Source organism: Trichosurus vulpecula, chromosome 7, assembly GCF_011100635.1.
Source record: "Trichosurus vulpecula isolate mTriVul1 chromosome 7, mTriVul1.pri, whole genome shotgun sequence".
Classification (NCBI taxonomy): domain Eukaryota; kingdom Metazoa; phylum Chordata; class Mammalia; order Diprotodontia; family Phalangeridae; genus Trichosurus; species Trichosurus vulpecula.
The window spans coordinates 29,592,834-29,614,009 of record NC_050579.1 but is presented as its reverse complement, the minus strand read 5'-3'; the positions used below and the strand labels follow the sequence as shown (position 1 = coordinate 29,614,009).

General features: G+C 44.0%; 1 protein-coding gene across 1 annotated transcript in view; it reads left to right on the top strand.

The window, feature by feature from the left end:
- Positions 1–328: 328 nt before the first annotated feature.
- The window catches only part of PIGL (phosphatidylinositol glycan anchor biosynthesis class L), a 148,073-nt gene continuing 127,225 nt past the window's right edge, over positions 329–21,176 (top strand). Inside the window, exons 1-2 of the mRNA XM_036768606.1 lie at positions 329–1,282; positions 6,158–6,257. Of these exons, the coding sequence (XP_036624501.1) occupies positions 1,036–1,282; positions 6,158–6,257 (347 nt within the window). The 5' untranslated portion in view covers positions 329–1,035. The remainder of the gene's footprint in view (positions 1,283–6,157; positions 6,258–21,176) is intronic.

Sequence of the window (21,176 nt, the reverse complement as noted above, 5' to 3'; positions counted from 1 at the left end):
CCCCGCTGCTGCTGCTGCTCCTGCTGCTGTAGTGGCTGTCGCCGCTGCCGCTGCCGCCGCCGCGGGCCCTGCTGCTCCGCCAGCGCGGCCGCCATCTTGAGTGTGCCCCTCCCCCAGCACCGGTCGCCTTGCCGGCCCCGCCCCCGCCGCCTAGGCCCCGCCCCCTTCCGGGGCGGGAGGGGGGAACGCTCTCCCTCCCGCGGGCTAGCGGCGCCGGCCTTGCGCTGACCTGCGAACTCCCCTCCCCCCTGCCCGGGCTCGGGGGGGGGGGGGGCCTACACGTGGGGAGCGCCCGGATGCCCAGGGGCTCACCCACCTGTTCCTCCTTCCACTCGGTCCCTTTGGGTCGCCTCCAGGAACTGAGGGGCCTGCTCTCGTCCCTGGGGCTCGAGTGTCAGGCTGTGGGGAGGGATCAGGGCTGCCCGACGACCGGGCCCAGGGCATTCGTCCTGCCCGGGCCGGGTCCCGGGGGCAGCCCCCTGCGCGTGGCTGTCTAAGCAAATGCCTGCGCCCACGCCGCGCCCACAACATGCTTCCCTCTCTTTCCCTACCCCTGCCAGACTTGTGAACGCGACCCAGAGGGAGCCGGCCTGGACCACATTGGGCCGAGACTCGAGGGGCAGGAGCGGCAGTCCGACACGTCTACTGGGAAACACGTTGCACTGAAACCGAGGGAAAGGAGTGATCAAGGAAGCGAAGCCAGGCCTCCAGGCACCCCGGAGGGAGTTCAATGTACGGGCTAGAGGCGAGGGAGGTGGCCCAGGAGGGCAAGGGGGGAAGTAGCGGAGCCCGGTAAAGAAAGCGCGCGGCCGCGACCCGGAGCGGTTTAAAACGAAGGCAGAGCAACGCTCCCAGGAGCCTCAGCCAGAGGTTACTTCCCGAGCCGGGCGGGGCCGGGGAAACTGACACCTGCCGGGCCCTTGCAGGGAGGGGCGCTCTGCGCAGGCGGGCTGGCCGGCGGCCCCACGGACGGCCGGAACTCGCTTTTCGCGGAGCCTAGTTTCCGGCGGTTCCCTTCCGGCAGCCGGCGTCGCCATGGCGCTGCCGGCAGCGCTGCTGCTGGCTCCCTTGGCAGGCCTTGGGCTGTGGTTGCTCTGGGCCTGGGCCTGGAGCTGCTCGGGGCGGACGCGGGGCGTGAGCGGGGAGCCGGGGCAGGTGGGGTCCGGGAGCAGGGCCCTGCTGGTGATCGCGCACCCGGACGATGAGGCCATGTTCTTTGCCCCCACACTCCTGGGCCTGACCCGGCTGAGGTACCGGGTCTCCCTGCTCTGCTTCTCCGCAGGTAGGAGGCTCCGGACGGGCAGGGGCGTCCACAAAGTGCGGTGGGTGGGAATGAGAGCCTCCTCGCGTGGGGCTGGGGACGCGGCGGAGAACCGGGGCGAGGGCCTCGCAATAAAGTGTGTGCACTGGAGCTTGTCTCGTTCGGCCCTGTTCATTGTAGGAACCCCAAGACTGGTCGCCTCCTCACGGGAACTGGGACTTATACCCCCACGCTCCCCACTCCAAGAAAGGGGGGCCATGGAGGCTCCGCCCGCCTCTGGATAAGCCAGCTCCTTAGATCACAGAGTCTGGAGCTAGAAAAGGATGTGTCCAGCCAGAGGTTCTCCTCAAGTGTATGTATATATACCGTCCCACTTGTAGTTACACCAAGTATACTAAGTATGAAAAAGAAGCTACTGTGAAACCTTTGTGAGGCTTTAAATGTATCTGCCTCCTTTGAAAGATCCCCATAGGTGTGAGATACATTGTGTCCTTGAGTCTGCAGAAGGCACGGAGCAGTCTGATGAGATCGCTGCTTCTGTTTGGCAGCTGTCTCACTCAATCCAAATTCTGGTGAAGTCATGAAGGTTTAAAGTTAAATAGGCTTTCCATATGGATTCGGACGCCACAGGGCACACACCCCCACAACGCCTTGAGAGCAGGAACAGGTTTTTGCCTCTTTAACCCAGAAGGCTTAGCCCAGTTTCTGGCACATGGCAGCCTCTTAACAATAAATGCTTATTGACCGACTGACCGTCCCAATTAAAAATCTGGATAAGTAATGAAAGTTTAAAACTTAAATATAGTTTTTCATATGGATTCAGACTCTATAGGGCTTATACCCCAGAACTCCTCCAGAACAGGGACTGGTTTTTTTTTCCTTTTGTGTGTGTGTGTGTGTGTGTGTTAAAACCCCAGTGCTTAGAATAGTACCTGGCACATAGTAGGCACTTAATAAAAATGCTTCTTGACTCTCCAACTGATTTTATCCAGCCTGCTCATTTTGCAAATATGGAGAGGTCAATGCAATTGAAATTACCCAGGACTGTAGTAAATTAGGTACTAAATTATAATTGAAACCCGTGACCTCTAACTCCATATCCACTGTTCTTACCACTACGCCTGCCTGTCCACATTGAATATTATACTCCATAGGTATCCTTAGACTGAAGCAGACATTCCCTGAACAGTGGTTTCTGTTAGTGGCCTGCAACCCAAAAGAAGTAATCCATGATTGTATACTTGTAATTATTATGATCAATTTGTCAGTTTACTTCAAATACTACAAGAGAAATTTTGTCCTGATGTCATATTCATACCTATTCACTTTGACCAAATCAAAACTACTGTAAGAATATGGGACACCTTATGAAAATGTTTATCCTTAAGAGTAGTAAGTCTGAAAACAAATTAAGGTGTTTAATATATTGTTCAACCAAACTGTTTAAAACATGTTTTCAAATTCCAAACTGATAGCTGACCATTTTGAGAAGTTCACTATTAAACAAAATTAATCTTAAAATAGATATATATGTGCAAAGTTGAGCCCTGGATTTGTGACTGAATCTGTAGAAAGCATTTCATCTGTCATTTGACACATAAGAAAACATGCCAGCTGATGGGCTCCTCCACACAAATAGTGGCCATTGGACCTAGATTCAAAGTGTAATAGCTCAGGTTTCCAGTATGGCATCATATAACTAAATTTTATGGTATCTCTTTTTAAGATATATCCTACCTAGCTTAGTTACGGTTTTTATCATTTTAGTAGCAGAGTCAACTCTCCAGTATCTATGCTAATCTAAAACACTAATGTTAAGGTTACTCCCAGATTTTTTCTCATTGGCATTTAGAATATGATGATGGTAAAGGAGGGAACAAGGGAAAGTATTATTTTCCTGGGCGTATTTTGTTTTGACACATTTTAAAATTAGCTCATATTTCTTGGCCCACAATACCTAATTAGGAGGGAATTGTTAAAAATGTAATGTACATGGATAGTGCATGGATAGATTCTTTTGTGGACTTTATACTAACATTGACATCCAAATATTACCATGTTTCACAGTGCCATTAAGGTTAATTAACTTTTTCAGTGGCTGGCATGTGCTTGTCTACCATTCATTTGGCTGCCTCATGGTGTTAATCTTTTCACATATGTATCCTCTCTGAAATAAATTTTTAGCCTCTATGGGACAAGTATTCTTAAAACCTAACAATATCCAGACCTTAGGTGCTTAGACCTATAGTAGATATCTGTTGCAATATTAGTAACTAACTTTACCATCTTACAGAATCCATAGATCATTCAACTTATCTAGTATAATTCCCATAAAGAACCTTTAAAAAAAATCACTAGTTTCCTTGGAATTGAAATCTACAGCATTTGCGCGCGCACACACACACACACACACACACTAGTTAGCAATACATCCTCAAGCTGTATTATATATTTCAACTCAGCATCAAAAGTAGCAGCTTTTCTCCCTCTCCTCCCCATCTGCAACTATTTAACTATAGTATCTAGGGATCTCTGGAGTATTTCTTGTTATATTATAAATGTTGAAAGGTGTATCTTATTAACAATTGCATAAATTAGTATTATTTTAATAGAAATCATTCCCTTCTCTCTGGGCCTCTTGTGGTTATTGGTTTCAGAAGTTTTGTATCTTTATGGCCTAATACAGTAAAATTTGTTCTAGATTCCCAAACAATTTTTGTTTTGACTAAAAAAGCAATTTTACATATGTTTTATGGCTAAGAAATGACCCAAATAGTGTTTTCATTGCTAAATTACACTATGCCCTGTCTATTAGGATCCCTGGTTTTTACCCAGAGAGCCCATGGGGCTGTTTATAATGTGTTCATCTGATGAAGAGAAACAGCATTGGCACAGAAAGCCAGATTCTATCTATTTTGTGCTCTTTGAGCTGAAACTTTGGACCAGGTAGCTTCTCCACTAAAGTGAATGGGTTGGACTAGGTGACCTTTTCCATCTTTTTCAAAACAAAGATTTACAATGCAATCAACACAGAAAGAATTTTTTAAAATATTGCTTAAAAATGCAATCAAAATATTGCTGATTTGAATATCTAGTTGCATTCTTTTTCCTCCATCAATACACACTATAGCATTTCTGGATTTTTCTCTCATAGATGAAAAATAAAAGCCGGGTGTTTAATTTGGCAAGAGTTATGCTACTTGTTATTATAAACATGTTTTGTACTACCAAGTTGGAAGAAATGAAGGCTATCCCAGGTGAAAATGGGAAAGCTATTATAAATGAAACCCCAAATAGTCTTGATTCCACAATGCTTAAGTGTATATATTTGGGTTTTTAAATAGTAATCACAGACTCCTTGTGATCGCAAATGATCATGTCTGAAAAGAAGAGTCAGTTTTAGTCATCAGAAGCCATTATTTCCTGCCTAATTGTTCATGGTACTGTTAGGTACTATGCAAAGTGAATCATATAGGCCAACTTCAGTTCCTGTCCTGTCTAAGCCTTTTGAGAATTGCTAATGCTCACTCCTCTCCAAAGTTCAGTGCAGTTCACTTCATGTCGTGTTTTCTTTTGAACTCTTCATGTTCCCCCAAACTGAGATAAAATTTTAAGAGTTCAGTGTTTCCTGGCTGAGAGAAGAAGAGGGGAAGGGAAAATGTGATAGACAGTAACCTTCCCTACATGCTCTTCTTACTGACGTAGTGTAGTAGTTAACCCAGGGCCTTGGGCACTTCAGCACTAGGCTTCACTAGCATCAATCTAACTTTTCATATATCATCAAAGGGATGTCTGACATAGAATACTCTTAAACAGCAATTAGGTTTTACAGTATTTGTAATGGGAAGCAGTTTATAGATATGACTTAAGATATAAGCAAAAAAAAATAGGCTGCATTTTCTGAATGTTGAAAAAATGTAAACCCCACATTTGAAAACAATACCTATTTTCAGATTCAGTCTCCTTATAGAATCTAATGTACTGACTGTAAGGGTTGATCTTTAAGGGCCCTTCCAGGCCTAAATCTGTAAGTCTAAATCTCACTACCCCGACCCACATTGATGCATTCATTCAACAAACATATAGTAAGCGCCTCCAAGTGCCTTCCATCCCCTGCCTTGAAGATACAAAGACAAAAGCAATGGTCCAGCCCTTAAAGAACTTACGTGCTCTTTATGGTAGATACCTGTACATAGATAAATCAGTAGAAGACATATAGAGATAGAGACTGGGCTTGGCATTTCACTGACAAAGGGAGCTCCCAGCTGAGGAAACCATTTCTGCCAATGATTGCACACAACACCTCTGAAACTTAGAGAGTCTTAGAAAGTTGCCTGGAGCGAGGAGAGGTTAAACAACTTTTCTAGGATCACACAGCTGACCTGTATCAGAGGCAGAGCTAAAACCCAGGTCATTGTGGTTTTGAGGGCAGCTCTCTGTCCACTACAGGCTGATGAAGATGCCTCTTACAAAATGCATGCAGAGTGTGTATGCATGCACATGCACCACCCGCATATACACATATATATGTAGTTGACTGAAGTTATTGTCACCAAAAGCAAGTGTGAAAGAGTCTGCAATACCTCACTTTGAGACAGCTTATTTTATCCTTTATTACATAGTTAGAAGCATTTCCCCATGCAATTGATCCTTACAACTCTGAGACAGGAAATGAAGGAGCATCCCTATTTTAGAGTCAAGGAAACCTGCTCCGGAAAGTCAAGGAGCTTGCCCAGAGTCACAAGCAAGCTGTCATAGTGATGGTGTGCTGTGTGACTGTTGTCCTTGCTCTGAACTTTGTTGAAGCCTTCTGTCATGATCACAAAGATGGCCTAAGAGCCACTCCCTATGTCTAGTGTGATATAAACCTGCCCTTGATTTATTTGTTATCCCTAGGCAATTACTACAATCAAGGGGCGGTTCGTAAGAGAGAACTTGTGCAGAGCTGTGATGTATTGGGGATTCCACCCTCCAGTGTAACAATTATTGACCACAGGTAATTTCTCCTCAACAATTTTGAAATCCTATTTTAAAAAGATAAAGTAATGCACTGGGTGACAAAAAAGTTGCTTGTAGTATGAGATACAGACTGTCTCACTTGAATCCTTCAGTTTTTCAACTCCTCGTGGTTTCGTTGGGACCTGCTCACTTGTCTTCTGTCGCTTACTGGGCACTGCCCAAGAGTAACTTGGACAGACAGTTCATTCCACACCCTGCAGCCAGCCTGGTGATGACATGATACAGATGTTATTCTCATTGAAATCACCTGCTTTAAAATCCTGAACCAGTGTCTCATGGTGATGTGTCAGTGAGGCTGGTTGTCAGAGGCCATGCCAGTGCCAAGGAAGCTCAGCTCTGGCCAGCCCTATTATACATCTGAGAAGGCTTTGAGGTCAGTGACAGATGTCGCCTGTTCTCTTGGTTCAGAAACAGCTTATCACCACATTGGTAGCAGGTTGATGAATTCCTTGGATGCTGGAATCCTCGTAACTATACTCAAGGATTTTAAATAGTTTTACCTATTAAGTGGCAGTGTAAATGGCTAATTAATGGCTGGGATTAGAAAAAAATTTTAATTGCTTTCTAGCTTTTAGCATTTTGAAACAGTGGCTAATTTTCTTTTTTAATTACATAATTTAAATTTAACTTAATAGTTTCTATTTTCACTTTACGGTTATTCACGTACATAAGTTTAGTGGAAAGCATCCTGGGCTTGGAGTCAGGAGAGATCTGGGTTCTAATTCTGCCCCTGATACATACTACCTGTGTGTTCACAAGCAAAGTCATTCAATCTCTCTGAGACTCAGTTTTCTCATCTATAAAATGGGGGTATTACTACCTCCCTCCCTACATTGAAGTCATGAGTGCTGCTGTTTACTCTAAGATGTGCCTTTAGGACAGAAGGCAGAGAGAGGAAGTGTCTTTATTGTGAGAGAGGCAGTCTGACTAGTGGAGAGAGCAGGCCTCAAAGACAGGAACATCTGCGATCAAGCCTCAGGCAGACATAGCCTGGCTATGTGTAAGTGATCCTAGGCAAGTCATTTCTCAGGGCCCACCCAAGCTGCAGAGTGTTTTCAAGTCTTCCTTGTTAGAGGCCTTTCCTTAATTGGGAGCTGAAATCACAGCTCTGAGCAGGAATGTCTGAAAGCCCTACATGGATGTCAGCAGCTCTGATCCTTGAAGGAGAACAAATACCCTTTAAACTTCACATCAGTCACATCAACAAATACCCTTTAAACTTCACATCAGTCATTTTTCCAAAAACTCAGCACATACTCTAGAACCATATACTAAAAACACTTGTCAGCCTGTTCTGACCTTCATACTGCTTTCTTTCTTGACCCGTTTTTTTTTTTTAATGAAAACCTAAACAGCAAGAATCAAGAGCTAAGGGGGTGTGCCTGCAGGCTGTCCCTGCCTTCTGAGCTGCTTCCAGGCTTTTGTGGGCTTGCTTCTTCTGGCCCTTCCCAGTGACAGTGCTTCTGTGTGGTTCATTGTCAGTGAGTGTCATGCTGGTTTCCTCCATTTGAGGTTTTCCTCTTCCTGTATTGGGTAATACCTATGCAAGGGAGTTACATTACAACACAGAAAATGTTGAAAAATGCAAGTCCCTTTAACTAATGAACAAAGAGAAAAATAAAGAAAACAGAGTACAGATTTTCAGTCTGTCTCCCCCTGGATCTATATAAAAGGCAGAAATGGGAAGTGGTGCCTGCTGGTGTTGTTGCCAATCAGAGCCTGTAAACTGGCTGCTCTGTTTCTTTTAGAAAACAGAGGAAAAGTGCTGATTCCGTTCCATACCCAGTTAGGAAGGTACCACTATTGATGCCACTTACCAATTCCCAAGACAAACCTGCTGGGTTTTATCTAGTAGATTGCTGTGAGGACTGTCATCTAACAAAATTTTCTGTCTTCCCCCAACACAATACGCTGCACATGATAAGTGATTGTAAGTGTTCTGTGGAGTTAAATTGAAGGGAAGTAAGTCCAGGTAAATGGTTGGCTCCATGTTTCTGGAAGACTAAAGGTGAATGTCTCTGGAAGAAAGAAATGGCAGTAATGCCTAACTTACCCAGAAATCACTTGGTTCTTAACTTCAGCTTTCACAAATGTGGCCAGGAGCCAGAAAACAAGGAAAAATTATCTGAGCAGACAAAAGAGGTGGATCAGCAGCCATATATCAAAGCTGCCGTAATTTACTCCTCAGAGAACCCTGCAACCCTTATCTAGAGGCTGTTACTGTTTCTTTAAACTGACTTACTGTTTACAGTTCTAACAAGTTTGGTTATCTGGTTTCCTAGGCCACAGCATATTAGAACCAGCAAACTATAGAAAGCAAATTGTGGAAAGCAAAGGAAAGAGGGGAAGCATTGCTAGAGAGAGACAGGCCCATTGACAGTGGGAAGGAATGAAAGCTTAACCACCAGGGAGGAGGCCTAAAAAACCCCAGTCACGAAAGCAGCCACCAGAGTTCAAGGAACACAAGAATCTAGGACTGTTTGGTGCAAAAGCAAAGCACCCTTTCTACTTCGCCAGACCTCAGATCTTACTAAAGGTGACCCTCAGTCATTAAAGAAAAAGATGCTATCAGATGTGTTCTTTTCTTTTTGAGAAACAGGGGAAATAGAGGACCAGCCTATGTGACCCTGGCGCCCCTCTTTACCACTGGATAACTCCGCTGCAGAGGAGGAGCCTGCCTCTATCCATGGAGTCAGTTTCCTTACCTTCGACTTCCCAATAACAATGAAATCACAGTCCAGGTCCCCATATTCGCTTTGACATTGTCATACCATCTAGAAGGATTTCCGTTTAAAATCATTAAAACTTTTAAAAACTTTGAGCTGAAAGGGACAAACTGTACTTAACCATAAATTTCATTTGTGTAAAGGACCCCATTTCCCACTTCAAGCCATATAATGAGGCCTCCAGAATCTCTTTTTGTTAGGCATTTGTTAACATACACAGCTAAAAAGTAAAGTGATAAGTGAGATAATACTATCCCATTCTGCTTCTAATCAGTCAATCAGCAAATGCTTTGGGGCATTTTATTGTCATACAATACACTAGATTTTAACTCCAGGAGTTAAAAAAAAAAACCCCAAACTGTATTTATGAATGTTAATGACCTTTCACTACACCTTGAGAGGCAAATAAAAGGTTACTATTTTATAAGTTAATTCTTTGGCAGAGCAGTCCCCTTGTAACTTGGTTCCAGAAGCTTCATTGCTGAGGTGCCAGGAGCACTGAACCAGGGTAAGAGTTAGACCCGCATTCTAGTCCCACTTCTACCATTAACTAGCTCTGTAACCTTAGTCAAGTTATGTAACATTCCCCTTTGTTTTCTCATTTGTAAAACCAAGAGGTCGGACTAGCTAAATGCTAAAGTCTCTTCTAGCTCTAAAATGTTCCCGTGGTGTGATCCCTGCTGCTGGGGATTGTCTTAAGTGTTACCTGCAAGAACAGGTAAAGGTAGAACCCTGGAATGCTGATTCCCGGACCTTACTGTCATGGGATCTGAACCCCCAAAAGGAAAAGACCTTGTCTTTGGGATCTGGACCCAAAAAAGGAAAAGCCTCTGAACTTTCTCACTTGACCTTGGCATTTGCCTGAGGCATCAGCTCATCCCAGAATAATCATCCTTTTAACTGTCCTTTCATTGTGGCTTTGACCTTCCATTCTCTGATACCTCTAACCCAGCCCAGCCCTGTTACCTCTGGACCACTCTAGGCTATTTTACCACTCAATCCTTTCTCTATTACCTCCTAGTCACCCCAAGCTATTGGCCACTCCTTGATCACATGCAGATCTTCCCACAGTCCGTCTTGCGCCCCCCCCCCATTAAATTGCTCAGGTTCCTTAAGAGTCTGGCCCACTTGTTATTAGCTTCACAAATAGCTCAGATTCTTAAAACCTTAAATTGCTATCTTAATATAATAACATATAAATAATATACATATAATTACATATATTAAATACATAATAATCTATAAATCTTAAAATCTCACCCACCTCAACTGAAAGAAGGCTTGAGTTGAATTCTTTTGAGGCAGAACCCGCACCTTTGCCCTTGGATTTTGAGGTTCCCAGCACTCCTAGACTGCAACAACTGGACCAGTGAGCACCAATCAACTTGATAGCATTTGAAAAATATCTGTTTTATTCACCATCTATTTTTTCATCTCTTAATTAGAGATCAACCCAGGGCTTCAAGATAAAATATTCCCCAAATGATGGTTTATTTGTCTTATTTGTCGATGGTTGGGCTGCTTTTCTTTGAAAGAATACACTTTACAGAGTTAGGATGAGAAGATTGAAATAATCAAGTGAATGAATTCCTTAAAGAGAATAAACTTCTGTTAGTATCTGTTCAGGGCTGGTCAGACCCTACTCTATCCAGTTCTGAGTTCCACAGCTTGTTAGCAACAACAAAAAGAACTTTTAAGAGATTCAGAGGAGACCCACCAAAATGGCTAAAGGATGGAGAGAGAGAGATGGAGAGAGAATGGAACCAAGAAGGAGCAGTTCAAGAAACCAAGATTATGTAAAGACAAGGACAGGCAGGAAAACAATAGAGGTCCTCAGGTGTGTGGGGGGAGAGAGAAGACAGTGACCAGATATCTCCTACCTTCACTAAAAAGAAAACAAGAAGAAACTAGCTTTCATTTTAATATGAAGGGCTATTTAAATCTGAGAAATACTGTTCCTCTGACTAGAGTGGCTTAAATGTCCTGCCCACCACCCAGCTCCGGTTTAGTAAAGTAGGTCACTGAACTATACAGTGAAACAGCAAAGCTGGCAGCCACTTCTCCAGTTAGGGAGAGGATCTGCTGTCCCAGCTTTCCCCTTTTTCCAATAGAAATACTAGTTACATGGACAGGAGGTAAGAGCAGACATTCGAATAAATATTCTGATGGTAACTGATGGGACAGGCTGCTTTTAAGAGGCCAGCTGCTGCACTGAGACAAGATACCAGGTTTGGGGAATTTGCTCCTTGTCGATCATGGCTAATACTACCAGACAAATGGTCAATCCCATGAACCCCTTCCCAAATCTAAATATCCCTCCCAAGCCTCTGGATTCCTCAAAAAAAAAAAAAAAAGAAAACCTGTCCCCTGTTAAGGTCCTGTTTGTTTGCTTCTTGCCATGCCATCAACAACATTTCTGTACTCTGCACTCCCCAAACTGCTTCAGGCTTATAGTCTGGTGAGGGAAATCCAGAGGATTGTTAGTCTTGGATTGAGGTCAACCATTGTAGGGCCTGGCTGAGTCATGCAGCCTGGGCTTCCTCTTTCTTTTCATCATAGGCTTGTACATTAGTCATATTTTTACATACAAAAGGACAGAAATATTTTAGGTGAGCTAGAAATTGACCCGCCTGATGCTTGAAGATTCAGCTAAAAATCAACCTTTGCTTTTTTGGACCTTCCCTGATCCTCCTCCTGCCCCTCATCTATGATTAAAAAACAAAATACATCTTCTCAGAGCATTTGCTTAGCTTTAAAGCAAATTAGTCTCTCTAGAGTCTTACGTATGCAGCAAAACCTCACTGAGCAAGCTCTACTTTATTCTAGATAGTTGCCATCAGAAGCAACTGCTCTTCTTCCAGACATCCAGATATCCTCTTTATCTTAAATTCAAATATCAGCTAATCTGAACACAACTAATTTCAAAGTTCATTTCCCCCCACCCCCTTTTTTAACATTTCAAACCAGCCAGGCTTTAACATGCATACTTGCTATGCCAGAAGCTGTTTAAGCATCTGTGGCAAGGCTCTTTTTACATTTATTCTGTTGACATCAAGCATCTCTGAGTTCATTTAAATATTCACTTTAGATGAGAGTTCTGTCATCTGAATTGGGAGGCATGCGTGAGAGAAGCTGCAGCCCCCAAGAAGATCTGATATGATTATCTGAAACAGTCACACATGAATGATTCCATCTTTGGCCAGCGTCTTAAACTTGCCTAGGTTTGGGTGCGTGAAGATTAGTTTGTGATGCATTTGGCTTTTGATTTTCCTTCACTTTTCTATCTCCCTAACACATTTTGATCTTCTTACCCGAAATCAGCTTTGTTTAAAGTTTAAATTGGTATAGTTAATTTAAAGGGAAATTTTCAAAGGGCCTCTCTCTTTGAAGAGTTCTAAGTCATCATGTTAGAATAGTTCTAATTACTGAGCTCACTATTAGACACATTTTCCATGTTTTGTGAGGAGTAGATTCCAGATTCTGTGACTCTTCATACTGGACTTTGTAAGGTGCACCATGCATGAGAGTCATCTCATTCTCTGAGGTTAGATTAGTCCCTGAGGCGAAGAAGAGGCAGAGAAACCAATAAACTAAAGGCAGACTAAAGAAGCTGATGTGCTTTGGTCCCCCAGGCCTTACAGAAGCATATGAACTCATCCAGGACACCAGGGAACTATTGATGGGAGTAAGGAGTGACTGGGGAACCAGGGAGTCTCTGGCTTAGTGACATGAAGATAGATCATCAGAGCTAGAAGGAGCCTAAGAGATTAGTTAGGCCTTTGCCCTCATTTTACAAATTAAGAAACCAAAGCCAAGAGAGGGTTAGTCATTTACCAAGGCTACATAGCTACCGAATGGCAGAACTGGGATTAGAAGTCAGATCTCACACCAAGCTTATTGTGTTAGTATTCTACTACAAAACGGACTGCAGGATTCCCCTTGTTTCCTTATTTTCAAAAGGTTTTATTTGGCACCCTTTGAAGAAGTTTCTAAAGTATAATATTTATTGATATTTTCATAGGCTCACCAGACTCAACCTTCAGCAAGAAAAAAATACCATTATTTCCAATTTTCTATCAAACATCAGCACATTTGGGGGTGGGGGGGTGGGGGGAATTCCCAGTCACTTAAGAACACAAAACTCACTAATGGAAGGAGTCAGAATCCTTACCTGTCATTCAAGGCCCTCTATAAAATAGCCCCAGTATTATCTCCTACTACTTCCCATATGCACCCTTTGCCCCAACTTATTCCTGTTCTCCAAACATGCTGCATCATTCCCAACTCTAGCTGTGCCCCTTACCTAGAGCTCCCGGCTCCCATCTCAGAATTGTAGAGTTGGACAATACCTTAGACCTCTGAGATCTGTACCCAAGCAGGAATCTGCTCGTGGTGTCACCAAGCATCCACAGTGAGTGGTCATCTAGCTTCTATGTCAGGGCTTCTTAACTTTGTGTCATGGCCCCGTGCGCAGTCTGGCAAAGGCTATGGACCTCAGAATAATGTCTTTAAAGGCATAAATACATAGAATTACAAAGGAAACCGGTTATATTGAAATTAAGACTAAGTTGGTATTTTTCATCCAATTTTACAGACCCCTTGAAATCTACACTAAGGAGTCTGTGAACCCTGGCTTAAGAATACTTGCTGTACTTCAAGATTGCCAGTGATATATCCCATTGCTTCCCAAAGCTGCCTATTCAATTTCCTCCTTCCATTTGTCCAAATCTCCTATCCTTCAAGTACCATTTGTTCTACAGAACTGCCCCCAACTATCCCAATCCCTATTGAACTCCCCCTCATCTAAACTCTAAGGGGACTGCTTATTTGGCACCTGTCGTATAAGTCTTGTCTTCCCAACTACATTCACCCCACCCTTTGTGTCTGCTATCTTACCACTATGTGCATAGTAGGTGCTCAATAAATAGTTCTTCCATGTATGAACAAGTTCACCCCAAGGCCAGAAAAGCGAATCCAAGGTAGCTGTGCCCTTTTTGTATAACCATCCACATCCTCCTCAGCAACATTGGACAATGAAAAGAGTATCCAGGCTGGGGCCCAAATCATTGAAGTTCTCATCGAAGTCCAGCAGCCAGCCACTAATGCTCTGTGTGACCCTGGGAAGCTCACTTCCCCTGCCTGAGCTCAGTCTCCCCATCTGTAAAATAGGCATGGGTGGATCATTCACTTTCATGCTATCTTTGCAATCTGCACCAGATGAGATCATCGCATTTGGAGCTGCTGGCCCTTTAGAGGTGATAGAATCCCACTTCCCTCACTTTAAAGGAAGAGAAAATGAGATTCAGAGACATCTAAGGGATTGCCTAGGCCTCAATACACACCCAAAAAATGCCAGAGGATTGGAAATTAAAGGCAGAGGAAGAACTCCTGTAGACTTCATATTTTGGCTTGTGGTTCCTGTCATTGTTCTCCTTGTGATTATATGCAGGAATGGGCAGCTACTGGACTAGGGTTAACTGCAGTGACAGCTCACTGGGGCCCTGCTTTGCCCTGAGGATCCACCCTGTTGTAGCAACCCAGGATTACAGACTCAGAACTGGAAGGAGGCTTGAGGATCGTTTAGTCTAAAACCTGCACTTTGCAGATATGGAAACTGAGTCTCAGAGAAAGTAAGGGATCTGCCAGGGGCCACACAGTGAGTGGCAGATCTGGGATTTGAACTGGGTCACCCATCTCCCAGGCTGGCAGTCTGCTGTCTGCTATAATCTGCCTTAGCATGTGTGGCTCAAGATCTTCTTTTGTTAACGAACAACCTGGATAAAAGCTTCCCATGCACATCAAAATGTACCAAGCCAGGGCTTGTTCTATAAAAAGAACTAGCCGGTACCCTGTGATTATCATTCTCATCCACAAATATTTCTCATGTGCCTCCTGCACACATGGCGCTGTGTTCTAGATTCAGAGGCTGCAAAAAGGGATAGAACAACCTGGTCTTAGAACAACTTCCTGAGCCACCTTGAGCATCCCTCCAGGAGCTTACAACCCAGTTGGGCAAACAGGCCATTAAAAGGATGTGAAGACACAGAAGGCTGTGTACTCTAAGTGCCAAATGAGTGATAAAGACAGAGATTGTTCAGGGGAGGGTGAAGTCATGTAGGGATGGCCAGGGTGGAGACAACTTGGAGCTTGACCTGTGCCTTGAAGAAAGCCTCCAGCTTAGATTAACAAGGAGGGGGAGGGGGCAGATTGTCAGGAAGGTGGAATGGCAAAAGCTAGTGGGAGCAGTGACCCACTGACCCAACCCGGCACACCTCAGCCAGAGTTAGAGTTCATTGGTGGCAGGTTTACCTGTGTCCCTTTTCCCACCAAAGGTGGATCTTTGTGGCCAGGCTATTTCATAGCCCTGCCAGCCCCTTCGAACTGACATGACCCCATTGAGACCATTCTAAGGATGCCCACAGAGGAGTGCCAGCCTGGGTGCCAAGCTGTTACAGATATATTCAGAGCTACAAACGTTCCCAAGAGACCAGTGGGGAGTCATTATGTTGCCGGTAACATTTCTCTGTGAAGTATCTTAAATGCACTCCATAAATTGCTCTCTCTGTTGGACTACATTTGCATTTCTTCTCAATCCACATATCAGAGAATCCTAGATTTAGAGCTGAAAGGGATTGTAGAGGGAATCAAGTTCAACTCATTTTAGAGATGAGAACACTGAGGCCCACAGAAGGGAAGTGGCCTTGGCTCTGGTCACACAAGTGGGAAGCAGCAGATCGGAAGCCTTGCACCCCAGTCCAACTCTCTGTCCATTGTACCCTCCCCACCTCGATGCTTCTCTGCATATGTGTAGCCACAGAAAACTCTCAAGAAGCTGTTTGGATAAGCAAATTTTAGCTTTGCTTTTTTTCGGAGCTTCTAAGTCATGGCCGAGCACTTCGGGCTTTGGGCATGTTCTGTCTTTGCTTTCAGCTGCTCAGCAATGACAGTCCAGGAAAACAGGAAAATGCTCCCACTTGCATTTCTCTGCCATTGCAGCTAAGGGGCCTAGTATGCGTCATTGCTACTATTCGCATCCACTTTGTCTAGTGGCTCTTTCTGAAAAGCCAGTGGAGCCAATTCCCCAGGGATATGCTATGACAATAGGCAGGAAAGCTAGCAGGGCTTAGGAATCTGCTTGTGTGAGTAAATTGATGAACTGCCCTTCAGAGTTACAGTCCATCTCCCCTCCTCCACCCCTGTCCCAAACACACAGTGCCCAGACTCCTGGCCTGGCCTCTCCCAACTGTGCAGCCGTCTGTAACAGCTCAAGCGATTTGGGTAACTGAGAAACCATCCTGACCAATCGGGGCTTTTCTGTTCATGGTGGTGGCGTTGTTAATATGTGACTAATAATGTCCACAGTGCTTGATACACAAAAGATTATGTAAAAGAAACAGTACTTTCCCTAAGAAAGTTCCAGAACAGAGAATGACAGAATTAACAGATAGGGATTCAAATGTACTAACTTTGCATGATGAGTTAATGATGATTTAAGGCCACAGGGAAGGCTTTTATTTACACAATGCCAAAAATTGATGGGAGTGGGGAGAAGTTCTGATTTTTTTTTTAATTTGGCCACAGAAGTTAATCTTGTTTTTTAGTTTTTATTTACTTTACTAATTACAGTATTGGTGGGAGGGAAGCTTCCTGAACTCATTTGCCAGATGGCTCTCTATGGCTTGATTGTAATCTGTTAAGGGCTCTGGAAGAAGAGAATGATGATATCCTGGTGCTGGGGAGTTAGGAGGACCTCTCACCCCTCCTCAGCCCTGGCTGTATTTACTCGTTGATCCTCTGCTCTTACAAAATCTCATCAGCGAACTCTTAGTAGAACCAACTCACAGCCTAGAGAGGACACTCTAGAGGGCAGTTGGGAGCTTGCCTGGTGACCCATGAGTACACTGGCCCTTTCTGAACTCAGTTTTTCCGAAGAGAGATAGAGCAGGTCACCTAAGTCATGCCCAACTGAGAATTTGGCCAGCTGCTTTGGGAAGACTTCAGTCTATCAGGTCAGTCCGTTTTTGGTGATGACCAGACTGGGAAACCGTTGAAATCAGCCAAATGACAGGGTTTAACTTGGGTCGACTTTCCTCAGAAAAGAATAGCTCAACTTGTATAAACTTGAAAACTTTCCACTAATGGTACAAAGGTTTGTCTTACAAATATCAGTCCATCTAGTTCCAGGTCTCCATAGAGATTCCACCATCCCTTCCCCCTTTGGGGTTACCTGCTTCTACACCAAATGAGTTGTTATCCTAGAGAACTGGCACCTGCCCATGTAAGTACACAAGTGTCCCCAAGCTTGGTATTTGGGCCCCCCAGGGAGCTTTGCTTCCTAGGCCAGGGATATTTCATTTGTCATCCCCATAGACCTCATTGCTTTCCTGACCAAAGTAAATAGACCTCATGGCACTGCCTCTTGATTCAGAGCTCACACCCTCCTGCCCCCCTGCAGGAATACAGGTGTCTTATGGAGCCAGCAAACTTTGGAGCCTACGCCCACCCATCTAATCATGGAGAATGTGTCTCGGAACCAGTACATTTGCCAGGCTTGAGTGTCACGAACATGATCTAGGGCCATAGGGATTTCCTGAGGCATGCTCTGGGCAAGGAGAGAGATCTGATTATTGGGGCTAGCCCCCTCATGGTTCTCAGAGTTCTGTTATTTCTGCAAGAATTCTGACAAAGCACTGAGATTAAGTTGCTTTTTAAATGAAGGTTGTTTGTTTGATTTTACAAGAGTGACATTATCAAAGTTCAACCTCTTTATTTAGAATGCAATTATAATCACCTTATCCATCAATAAAAACAAGTAACCAAAGAGCCATGTGAACTAAGGGCTAAGATAATGATATATTAAAACCTGAAGCATTTTACCAGACATTTTGACAAAGACCAAACACTTTGACAAACAAACAAAAAGTGACTTTGCTCTCCATCCTTTCCAAGATTTTATTCTCCACTACCTTTTTCTTTGTCTTATTTTATGTATATATGAGGGGAAAAGACTGGACCTGTGATTTCATTGGCATAGGGAACTCCCAATAAAGAAATTCCCTCTACCAATGCAGGTTGGCCCCTTCTCTCCAACATTTAGTCTTTGAAAATTACCAGAGGGAGACTGAGAAGATAAGTGAAATGCCAGATATTTGTTTCCTGGGATTCAGTAACTCAACAGGCATTTCTTAAGTGCCTACTATGTGCTAAGTACTGGGGGATATAAAGACAAAAATGGAAATAGACCCTGGCCTCAAGGAGTGTACATTTTACTGGGAGAGACACCATGTCTACAGATGAGTTAATATAAACCTAATACGAAGTAAACACAAAATAGTTTTAGAACTTGGAGGAATGCCCTAAGGACTTGTAAGGGGGTGAAGGAGACTGGTCTGGAAAGAACTCCTCTTACAAGAAATGGCCCTTGAGCTAAGCTTGGACTAGTGTTAGAGATTCTAAGAGATGCAGCTAAAAAGGTATGGACTGGGCAAAGGTGTGTAGGTGGGAGATGACATGTCATGTGTGGCAAACAGTCAATCAGTCAGTAAGCATTTATTAAATACTATTTGCCAGGCACCATGCTAAGGACAAGGGGCACAAAAGCAGAAACAATCACTGCCATCAAGGCATTCTGACAGAGGGGGCAACATAAATATAAATGGATAAATACAAGATGCACATAGAGTAGATTGAAGCTAACCTTTGAGAGAAAAGCTGTAGAGAATGGAGGGGCTGGGAAAGGTCTCCAGCAGAAAGTGGCATTGGAGCTGAACTTTGAAGGAAACCAGATACAGGTGAGGAGGAAGAACATTCCAAGCATGGTGGACAACTTTGGCAAAGGCGCAGACAGGAGAATGGAGTGTTGTATTCAAGCATCAGTGAGTAAACTGAGTACAGCTGGTTCACAGTGGCCAAATAGGAGTAAAGTCTAAGTAAACTAGAAGCAGAGGAAGGGGCCAGGGAGTGAAGAGCTTTGAATGTCAAACAAAATATTTTATATTTACCCCAGAGGTAATAGAGAGCCATCGTAGTTTCACGAGTAGTGGAGTGAGGAAAGCAGATCGTTTGGGAACAATCACTTTAGCAGCTATATGGAGAATGAATTGGAGTGGGGAGAGACTTAACTTACATTCCTAATGAACTTTCTTCATAATAATCCTGTGAATGAGCACGTCCAAAAACTCAGACCAACTCAGTCTTTTAACACGTCTGTATTCCACTAACACATCATAGAGAAAGAACCCTGGATGTGGAATAAGAGAATGAATTTGTGTTCAGATATGCCATTTGCTAGCTTTGGGAAATGAGGTAAACCACTTAAATTTTCTGGGCCTCTACTTTTTCTTCTGTACAATGATGAGGTTGGACTGGATGATCCCTAAGGTCCCTTTCAGCTCTAAAACCTGGGATAGATGCAGATGAAATGTTTGTCCCTGTGTAACCCAGGACCCAGGTCTCTAGGTTATCAGTCAGCCAATTTTCTGCATTTCTTGTTCTGGTTACAAAAGCAAAGCCTCCAATATGCTCGTTTTGACTCATACCCAGCGTTCACATAGGGGATTTCTGGAGTTTAATGCCCTTTCCTAGAGGCTCAAAGAACAGCCTTGCCATCAAGTCAGCTTCCTTTAAAAAATTACAGTGATCTGAGTAAAAAACCTGACTTCACCTCACAAGAGGTGAGGCACCCGATGCAAACTGCCTTTCTGTTCACAGGTCAGCAGCCACACTTGTGGAACAAGACAGGAAGTGATTGGCAACTTGGATGCAGGGCCAGACGTTCCACAGGCTCTTTGATGGCCGCCAATTTCAGGCTTGAGAGAAACTTTTCTGCTCCCTCTTTCCCATCACTAATGCCTTTATTTTCCCTAGAAGAATAATACAAACTTACATCTGGGTAGGGATTTACAGTTTATAAAGGATCTTTGCTCACACACACTATGAAATCAATACACAAAAGAAGACCAGACTCATGATTAGTTTTCTAAAATCATTAGAGAAAAAAACAACCAAATCAACAGACAACAAAGAAAAGCCCTCCAACCTGATGACCCTGTACCACCTTCACCTACAGAATTTGCATTGGACTCACCGGATTCCACCTGTAGCATTTAGGGTTTGTCCTCTCACCTCCTTTTGCAACATAATAAAAAGTATCTTATGGCAAATATACTCTTAAGGAATCCTATAAAAGAACAGAGGTGCAAGAGCAATAAACCCAAAGGAATACAAATAAAAAGGCTCTCAGGTATGCTGGGAAAACTCTTGAGTTGAAGTCAAAGGATCTAGGTTCAAATGTGACGGCAGCTGTCTACCTGGGTGACTTTCGACAAAGTGCTTCCCTCTACTGGGCCTTCATCTGTAAAACGTGAGGGTTGGACTAGATTGCCTCTAAGATTCCTTCCCATTTACAGTCTGCCATTTTGTGTATTTCATTGGCATAGGAAACTCCAGTGAAGAAGCTCTCCTAGCCAGTGCAAGTCAACACCTGCTTCTGCCACCTGGAGTCTCACTTGTCTGAGAGCACTAGAAAATTAAGTGAGTTGCCCAGCTCGGAAGCGTCTGAGTCAGGATTTGAATTCAGCTCTTCCTGACTCCAAATCCAGGGCTCTGTCCACTGTGTCTCCTAACTGCTCAGTAAAAGTAAAGGACTGCAAGTAATTTGGGTGTTACTAAATTTGGGGGTGTTACTAAAAACTGAGTGGATCAGGAAAGGCTTTGTGGAGGAGGTAGCATTTAGGCTGAACTTTGAAAGAAGCCGAGGAACCCGAAGCAGTCAGGAGGGAGTGAAGTCCAGGCCTGGGAACAACTTCTGTGAAGGCCTAGAGATGAAAGCTGGACAGTTGTGTACATGAACTAGCTAGAAGACCAGATGGGCTGGAAAGGGGCAGGTTTAAAGCCAAACAATGCATACTTAACCCAGAAAAGGTCCTAGGATGTTGGCTAGAGCCACATCCAGGAGGACTTTTGGTTCCCAGCAAAGTCTACTCTGGAGGCATGAACAGTGGCTTTTACTTTCTTGGTGAGCTCCTCTCTCTGTGATAGAAGGAAGGATGGTTGGAGAGGAGGGAGGGAGGCCTGGCTTCTAACCACAGCTCATCTGCTGCCTCCCTAGGTCACCTTGGGCTATCCCCTTCAGTTCTCACCTTTAAAGTGAGAAGATTGGACTGAATTGA